Source organism: Tupaia chinensis, unplaced genomic scaffold (assembly GCF_000334495.1).
Source record: "Tupaia chinensis unplaced genomic scaffold, TupChi_1.0 Scaffold000093_1, whole genome shotgun sequence".
Classification (NCBI taxonomy): domain Eukaryota; kingdom Metazoa; phylum Chordata; class Mammalia; order Scandentia; family Tupaiidae; genus Tupaia; species Tupaia belangeri.
In genome coordinates this window covers 10,098,441-10,107,906 of record NW_006159555.1, presented here as the reverse complement: position 1 = coordinate 10,107,906, position 9,466 = coordinate 10,098,441, and the positions used below count along the sequence as shown (strand labels likewise).

The window sequence follows — 9,466 nt, the reverse complement described above, 5'->3', positions numbered from 1 at the left end:
CAGGAATGAGCATCAGGATCACAGAAAATTTTTCCTAAAACACGCAAAAAGGAACTAAGTTATTCAAAATCAGGAAGTATTCAATAAAGAGTGACAATACAAGGATAGAGTCTATAATGCTGCTTTATAAAAGAACTTATTTCTAAAGACCAATGACTTATTTTTTGGATTAAAATAAAGACTACTTTCTCGTGCTGCTCAATTCTGGAATATCAAAGATGTCACTCCTGCAGGTGAGAGGGAGCCTATGTCTATACCTGCCTCTGCCATTTGGTCAACTCTGGTCTCAAGCTAAGACCAAGGAGAACAGTACCACAGATCAGGAGTAGCAAGAGCCTGACTCCAGGATGAGAAGGCCCAAGTTTAGAACAGCCTGCCAGGAGCAAAAAGGCCAATACTCTAGCTGTGTATGGACCACAGAAATATTTCTTACAGACTTGCATCTTCAAAGTCTTATTAAAACTTCTAAAACATGTTCAGTAGACCAGTTCTCCTGGTCAGGGAACTAATGTACCATGCACCAAGTGAGATTCACCAGTTCATGTCAACAAGCTTACCACAAAAACAAGTGTAGGTATTAGGAACATGTGCGGAAACATTCTGACAGGCAGGGCACCTCCAACCACTCTGGCCATCTGTTGACAAAGTGAGAATAAGCCAAATGAGTATTCTTTGAAAACCTCATGCAATTTTTAAAAATCCAAATCTATAGGAAGCCACAATACTGATGAAGTGGTAGTAATTTCAACATTATGTATATCACACATTTAAGAAACAAATTCACAGTATTGAATGCTTTGATCAATACTCTATTTGGGCTTCTATTTTAAAAACTTTCAGATATAGTGAATCAAGTTAAGTATCTGTCTTGTTTTATTATTTCTTTTCTTTTTTTTTTTTTTTTTTGGAGAGATTTTCACTATAGGGTGCGTGCGCTCGCCAGACAGACAGAGACAGAGAGACAGAAAGTGAGAAATCACCCCCCAGAGGGGATGGTTACGCCGCAATCCCTTCTCCTCCATTCTCCTCTCGGGATCTTGGGCACGCACGCATACATGCCCAGCGTGAGTTTTATGCCACCAGGTCTGGGGTGCGAACCGCAGTCGACTACGTGGGAGTCCAGCGACATAGCCATTACGCTAACTGCTGGTTCCCTTGTTTTATTATTACTAATGTCAACATTATTTGAACTTCAGCTTGAAAAAAAATATGACCAAATATTTGAGTGCACACAGGAAAAATCAGGTATTTTGAATTAACTAGTCATAGTTCAGGGCCACCCAGCTGGCGTGGTGGTGAAGGCAGCTTGATCTGACACAGCCAATTGCACAATTCGAGTTCAGGACATGGTAGCTTGGAAAATATGCTGGCACATATGTGTGTTTGTGTCCAAATTCCCCAAGAGGAGAATGGAGAAGGAATTGTGGTGTGCCTAGCTGCTTAGTGAGTTATTTCTTACTTTTCATTTCTCTCTCGCTCTCTCTCTGCCTCATTGGTGAGCACAAGTACCCTATAGCAAACTTAAATGTTTTCTTTTTTTTTAAAGACTTATTTACTTATTTTATTTATTATTATTATTATTTTTAATTTGACCAGAGAGAGAGAGACAGAGAGAGAGAGAAAGTGAAAAAGCAAGCCACCAAGTCTGGAACTTGAACCATGGTCGGCCGTGTGGGAATCCGGCACCTTAACTATCACACCATCCATTGGCTGCAAAAAAGAAATGCTTTCTATGGCTACTACTTAGATAAAAGCTACTATTTTCAACAAGAGTGACTAATTTTATTATACTCTAAATATATTTTCATACTGTTAGGTTTAGCTGACTTATTTAAGAGCTAGCTCAGTTCTAGTCACCTGATACATGTGATCAAAGCAATATACTCTCCTTGCAGATAAATATTAAACAGGAATTAAATAGTTTATTTATTTATTTTTTTTTAGGTTTTTAACCATAGGGTGCATATACTTGCTGGAGAGAGACATAGAAACAGAAAGTGAGAAATCATCCCCCAGGAAGAATGGCCACACTGCAATCCCTTCTCAAGTCCATTCTCCTCTTGGGATTGTGGGCATGCACGCATATGTGCCCAAATTTTCAAACTGCTGGGTCTGGGACTCGAACTGAAATGGGCCATGTGGGAATCCAGCCACCTTAACCACCATACCACCTACTGGCTCCAAGAGGAATTAAGTAGTATTTTTTTAAGCTAGGTTTAAAACCTGAGCATATCAAATGCGTAAGAATAACCTCTCAGAAGGAATAAACAGGGGCTGGCAGGTGGCGTGGTGGTTAAGGCACTGAGCCCCCACATTGCTAACCATGGTTCAAGTACTGAACCTGGCTGCTTGCTTTCTTACTTTTTCTCTCTCTGGTCGAATTAAAAAGTAACAATAATAGATTAAATTAGATTTAAAAATTATTGAGAAAAGAAGAAAAGGAAGAAACTATTAACCTGCTTGAGATGCTGGAGACCTTGCCCACTTCTTTATGCAGTTCAAATGAAACACATGATAACAGCTTTGACAACTCCACACTGGGGCTGTGACACGAACCAATTCGCAGCACACCATGCACTCATATTTTTCTGTAGTTAGCTGTTCAATTAGAGAGCCTGTGGGGAAAAAAGATAAATTCATATACAGAAAACCATTTCTCATTTTAGTTAGACAATGATCAGAAAGTCATTCAAGGAAAGAATCCAAACAGAAATTTTAAGGAATATCTGATTCTGAGTAAGGTAGCTTTTCAGACTTTGAGGCCAAGAAGACGTAGGAGGAATATGCTGAGGAAGACGATTTACAAGGAGACACTGAGGTAGGGATAACTATAAATGAGGAAACAATCCTAAGAACCTGCCTAGGAAAATACCAGAGTAGCTAAATGCCCCTTGTCACACAGCTTGAGCATCCACTATGGGGTCTTGCCCTGCAGTCTCTGAATCCAGGGTGCTCATAATCTACCAGACTCATGAGGCTAGGGAGGGGGCTCATGAAGCTGCAATGGTTAGCTGTAAGAAGCCTAACTAAGCCTGGATAGATTCCATCCAACAACCCACAGTGGCAAGGTAGTTACAGCAATTGTCCTGGACGTCTTCAGTCATTCATGCAACAAAGATATACTTGGCATCTACTAGAAGCCCTGAATACCTTTCCTACTTCTGGATCTTTCCCCTCAAACACAATCACAGCAGTCTTTCCATATCCCAATATAGAAAGATATTCTTCAAAGCTGTGTGGCTGTGTGTGTGTGTGTGTGTGTGTGTGTATACACATACTTTTCGCATATACATGTTTAGCACTTATTTCACAATATTATTTGTTTTCAGGTCAAATAGTTTACAAAAATAAAACAACTAACTTTAAATACAAAACTCTTACATTCTGCTAAAGCACTTTACATGTATTATTTAATCCTCTCAACAGGTTATAACATAGGCATTGTTTTAGAGATTAAGAAAACACCTGTTTTCAGGGAACCAGCAGTCAGCGTAATGGCTATGTCACTGGACTCCCACATAGTCGACCGCGGTTCGTGTCCCGGACCCAGTGACTTAAAACTCATGCCGGGCATGTGTGCGTGCGTGCCCAAGATCCCGAGAGGAGAATGGAAGAGAAGGGATTGCAGCGTGACCATCCCTCCTGGGGGGTGATTTCTCGCTTTCTATCTCTCTGTCTCTGTCTGTCTGGTGAGCACACGCGCCCTGTAGCGGAAACCTCTCAAAAAAATAAAAAAACAAACAAACAAAAACCACCTGTTTTCTAAAATAGTTAAAACTGCTCCCCCAATCAGATAATTAGAAATTTAAGTCAAAATTTGCACACGTCACTACTTGACTCAAAATCTCACATTTAATCTTCCCATAATATTGGTTCTCCTAAGATTACTTTCTGATTGTTCAGTTTAATGCCAGAAGAAATATAGAACACTCTGAGACTGTAAACTGTGAGCTAGGACAGAGCCACAGCTACCTTCCTCAGTGTAGTTATTTTCAGTGTCTGGCATATACCATGTGCTCAATAAATATTTCTGGAATGAGTGAAAGAATAAGTAAGTGGTGTCTAGTCACTCCCATAATCTCTTCTGAAAGTTGCAGGCTTCATCAAAACTTCTGGGATAGCGCTCTCCCTGTAGGGCAAGCCTAAATAAAGATACTTTGTGTGGCTGAAAAAAGGAAAGCCTGGGTCAGCAGGTGGCATAGTGGCTGAGGTGGCTGGAGCCCATATGACCAACTGTGTGGTTCAAGGCCTAGATTTGGCCTCTTGAGAAACACGTGTGTGTAAAAATCCCAAGAGGAGATGGAGAAGGAACTGTGTCATGACTATCTCCACTGTGGGGTGTTTTCTCATTTTCTCTGTTAAGAAAAAAAAAAGTGGGACCAGCAGTCAGCGTAATGTCGCTGGACTCCCATGTAGTCAACTGCGGTTCAAGTCCTGGACCCGGTGGCTTAAACTCACACCAGGTGTGTGTGCGTGCATGCCCAAGATCCCAAGAAGAGAGTGGATTCTGGCATGGCCATATCCTCTGGGGGGTGATTTCTTGCTTGATTTCTGTCTCTGTCTTTCTGGTGAGCGCACACGCTCTATAGCAAAAATCTCTCAAAACAAAAAAACAAACACACACCTTCATGCAGGGTGCATGTGTGTGCGTGCCCAGGATCCCAAAAGGAAAATGGAGGAGTAGGGATTGCAGCATGGCCATACCCCCTGGGGGATGATTTCTCGCTTTCTGTCTCCCTGTCTCTCTCTGTTTTTCTGGTGAGCACATGCACCCTATAGCAAAAACCTCTCCAAAAAAAAGGTAAGCCTCCTTGCTTCTAACAGATAAACACATCATAGAACTGAATTCTATTGGGTCACCACGTGGCATGGTGGTTAAGGTGCTGGATTCCCACATGGCCGACTGAGTGGTTGAAGTCCTGGACCCAGTGGCTTATAAAAAATGCCAGATGTGGGACCAGCAGATGGCATAATGGTTACATTGCTGGACTCCCATGTGGTTGACTGCAGTTCAAGTACCAAACACAGTGACTTGAAACTCATGCCAGGCATGTGTGTGTGCATGCCTAAAATCCCAAGAGGAAAATAGAGAAGGGGTTGAGGTGTGGCCATCCCTCTGGGGTGTGATTTCTCGTTTCCCGTCTCCTTGGTGTGTGCACATGCCCTATAGCAAAAAATCTCTCTTAAAAAAAAAAAAAAAAGCCAGATGCATGTGCGTGAGTACCCAAAATCCTAAGAGAAGAATAGAGAAGGGATTGGGACATGGCCAGCCCCATTGGGGGGTGATTTATCAGCAAGCACATACACTGTATGACAAAAAGCTAAAAATCTAAAACTTGATAAACCTTATGTTCAAAAGTTAACTTTATACTGTTAATAAATCCAAATTCTATTATAGAACTAAAGAAAAAGACTTACATTCTTTTGTACAAATAGAACTACCTGGTCTGGACCCATGGTCTAGTGGTAAAGGAAGGCAAATCCCACATGGCCAACCACCTGGCTTGAATTCCTGCCTGGAAGCATGAAAAACATGTCAGGCACATATCTGTGCATGTCCCAAATCCAGACAGGGTCAAGAAATGGAGGAGAAGGGGGACCAGCAGATGGTATTATGTTGCTGGACTCCCATGTAATGAACTACAGTTCAGGCCCCGAACCTGGCAATTTGAAACTTATGCCTGGCGTGTGTGTGTGTGTGTGTGTGTGTGTGTGTGTGTGTGTGTACGCCCAAAATCCTGAGAGGAGAATGGAGAAGGGATTGTTGTGTGGCCACGACCATACCCCTGGGTGATAGCTTTCTGTTTCTCTGTGTCTCTGTAGAGCAAATAAACAAGCACTGTAGCAAAAATCTGTCTTAGAAAGAAAGAAAGGAAGAAGGAATTGCAGTATGACCATACTCCACTTGGGAATGCTTTCTCCCTCTCCGTCTGTCTCTCTGGTGGATACACATGTCCTCTGGCAAACTAAAAAAGAAACAAAAGGACCAGCAGATGGCCTAACAGTTACATCGCTGGACTTCCATGTGGCCAACCACAGCTCGAGTCCTGGACCAGGCAGTTTGAAACTCATGCCAGATGTGTGTGCGTGTGTGCCCAAAATCCCAGGAGGAGAATGGAGGAGAAGGGATTGTGGCATGGCCACCCCCACTGGGGCGTGACTTCTCGCTTTCTCTCTGTCTCTCCAGCAAGTGCATGTGACCTATAGCAAAAGAAAACTACTTAAAAAAATATATAAAAAAAGAAAAGAACACTACAGTTGTCTGTTTTTATTTTTATCTTAAAAATTGTCTTTTTGTTTTAATGTTTCTCTTATACATCAATCTTATGGCTTGTTAATATATAAGTACTGCTTTATAAGTGCAGTTTTAAAATCTAATTATAGTGAAATTTGACTGTTGGGATACACATACACATAGAGATGAGGTGACGGTTGCCAACTCTGAATAAAGCACAAATTACTGGGTTATCACACTGGCCCAAGTCACTTTCTGCTCACCTAGATCACTATAATGGCCTCCTAACTAGTTTTCCTACTGCTGCCCTTGCCCTCTCCTAATCTCACCACAGCAACTCTTAAAATGTAAATTAGGTGGTGCCACTCTTCTGTTCAGAACTTGCCAATGGTTCCTACCTCACATGCCTATAGAAGCCCCAATCACTTCACATTCCTGCCCTGCTATTCCTCTCTCCTGGCCTCCTTCCTAGTTCTCAAGGTGGAATGCAGATCCCACCTGAGGGGCTCTGCCTTGAGTTCCCTCTGCCTAGAAGATTTTCCCCTAAATATCTGCCCAGCTCAAGTCCTTACCCCTTTCGGATGTTACCATTTCATGAAGTTCTCCTTAGCTGTACTTCTAAAAATTGCAATCTGCTCCTTCAATATTCTCCATCTCGCTTTCATAATTTATTTTCCTCCATGACACTTAAAACAATCTGAAATACCGTATATTTTACTTTTTATATCTTGCTTATTATCTAACTCTATACATAGAATACACAGCCCTAGAAGAAAGTTTTTTCTAGAATGGTGCCTGGGACATAGTGGGCAACAAATAATATTGGTTTTATAAATGAATGACAACAATAACTACAGAACCAAAGATTCCAGAAAGGCCTAGAAATAGAAACAGCATATTTCTTTCACTGACAATATTAGCTTTCCCTTTGGTTTTATCAAAACCTGCCTAACATGTGAAAGACGGCATTGTCCTGGAAGAGCTTCACACTGATGAACTATCATGGTTGTGCCCTATCCTTGCTGGATGACAGCTCTGTCCTGACTACTGCCTTTCCTTCAGTCCTAGTAGGCATTCTTTCATAGGGCCTCCCTTTCATTCTTGATCATATATTTGGGGTGATCCTCTCTTTCCATTCCAAGCAAGCTGACACCTCCATCATGACTGTGTCTATTCTATACTACTAGTTGGATGGCACATCAGGAAAGAGGGTGATGACCTACTGAAACCACCAGGTCAGATTCCTAACTGAAGCGTTAACTGGCTGAAAGTTTTCAGATACTCCAATAAACAACTTTTTTAAAAAAGCTAAAATTCAAAAGTAAAAAGACCTTAGTTTTTTATTGCCAGAGGACACATGCCATTGCCATTAAGAAGGAAAGCATTTCCCCAATGGGGTGTGGTTATTTCACAATCCCTTTCCCTCCATTTCTCCAACTTTCTGAGATTTCAGGCACTTACACCCATGTGCCCAGAGTGTTTTATAAGCTGCCAGAGTTGAGATTCATACTGTAGTCAGCAATGTGGGATCTAGCTCCCTTAGCCACTGGGCTATGGGCTCAGCTCTGAGCGCTTTTTTTTTTTTGAGAGGTTTTTTTTTTTTCACTATAGGGCGTGTGCGCTCCCCAGACAGAGAGAGACATAGAGACAGAAAGCGAGAAATCACCCCCCAGGGGGGATGGTCACGCCGCAATCCCTTCTCCTCCATTCTCCTCCCGGGATCTTGGGCACACACGCGCCCGGCGTGAGTTTTAAGCCACCGGGTCCGGGACGCAAACCGCAGTCGACTACGTGGGAGTCCAGCGACATAGCCATTACGCTAACTGCTGGTTCCCAGAAAAGACATTTTTGAGAGAACTATAAGCAAACAATTATGGACTAGGTGTTAGATGATTTCAAGAAAATAATGCTAATTTTTTAAACTGTGATTAACAGTACTGCGACTTTGTAAAATAAAAATGGCTTTTTTTAAACAGACATACACTGGAAGCATATGGGACTAAAATAATCTGACAGCTGAAATTTACTTCAAAATATATTGGCAATGAAAAAGAATATATAAAAAATGAGATTAAATATTAATATTTATCTATTTTATGACATATACTAAAATAAGATTTATAGTTTTTTTAACGTAAGAGAGAAGGGGATTTGGAGAAAGTAGCCCCAATGGTGCATGCATGATGTGCAATTTTTCTTCTTCCAATTCTCTATCCTGTCAGGAAGTTGGAGGTCTCTCTCTCTTTTTTTTTAGAGAAAGGTATTTTTGCTATAGGGCACATGCACTTGCAGGACAGACAGCAATAGAGAGATAGAAAGTGAGAAATCACCCCCCAACCCCAGGAGGGATGGCCATGCCACAATCCCTTCTTTATTCTCTTCTCAGGATTTTGGACGCACACGTGTCCAGTGTGACCCTTAAGCCACCAGGTATAGGACTCGAACCATAGTTGACTACGTGGGAGTTCAACGACATAAATATCACACTATCTGCTGGGCCCAGGAAGCTGGACCTCATGTGGTCAACAGTACGATTTGAATCCCAACCCTGGCAGCTTGGAAAACATGCTGGGCATGTGTGTGCTCAAAATCCCAACAGAATGGAGAAATGAAAAGTGATTATGGTGTGACCATTCCCCATGGGGAGTGTTTTCTCCTCCTTTGTCTGTCTCTGGCAAGCTCATGTGCCCTTTGGCAAAAATAAATAAATAAATAAATACACTAATAAAAGGGGGAGGGCAGATAGTCTGAGAGAACAAGAGCAGTACAAGGTTCTTTTAGTACAGAATAAGAGCAAACATCACCCTCAATAATCAGAGACTTATACTTAGGGTGATCATTTCTTTCCATTCCAATCAAGCTGACAACTTCACTACTACTCTGAAACTGCTTTTATCCAGACCAATCACCTTCACATTGCCAAGTCAAACAGTCATCTTTCAGAATCTATCAGTAGTATTTGGCACACCTGATCACTCCTTCCTCCTTGAATCTTTTTGCTGTTTGTATGTTTGTTTAGAACATGGTTCATTTATTGGCTCAACTACTACTCATTCTCCTGTCCTCTGTTAGATCCCCATCTTCCAAATTTGAAACACTGAGGTAGAGGAAGGCTCAGTCATCAAACTTTTCTTGTCTAACTATACTCATGCCTTAAGTTATCTCCTCTAGTCCACTAAATACATTTCTATACTAACAATTCCCAAACTTAAATCGCTAGTCCAAAGCTCT

General features: G+C 41.6%; 1 protein-coding gene across 3 annotated transcripts in view; it reads right to left on the bottom strand.

Moving 5' to 3' along the window:
• Positions 1–9,466, bottom strand: part of NFX1 (nuclear transcription factor, X-box binding 1) — an 84,454-nt gene that overhangs the window by 64,034 nt on the left and 10,954 nt on the right. For all 3 annotated transcript variants that reach the window (XR_003548507.1, XM_006143102.3, XM_027769806.1), the window contains 2 exons: positions 2,457–2,615; positions 558–635 (listed from right to left, as the gene is read on the bottom strand). Coding sequence is in view for 2 of the 3 variants with exons in the window: in XM_006143102.3 (XP_006143164.1) it covers positions 558–635; positions 2,457–2,615 (237 nt within the window). In the remaining variant the exon portion in view is untranslated. The remainder of the gene's footprint in view (positions 1–557; positions 636–2,456; positions 2,616–9,466) is intronic.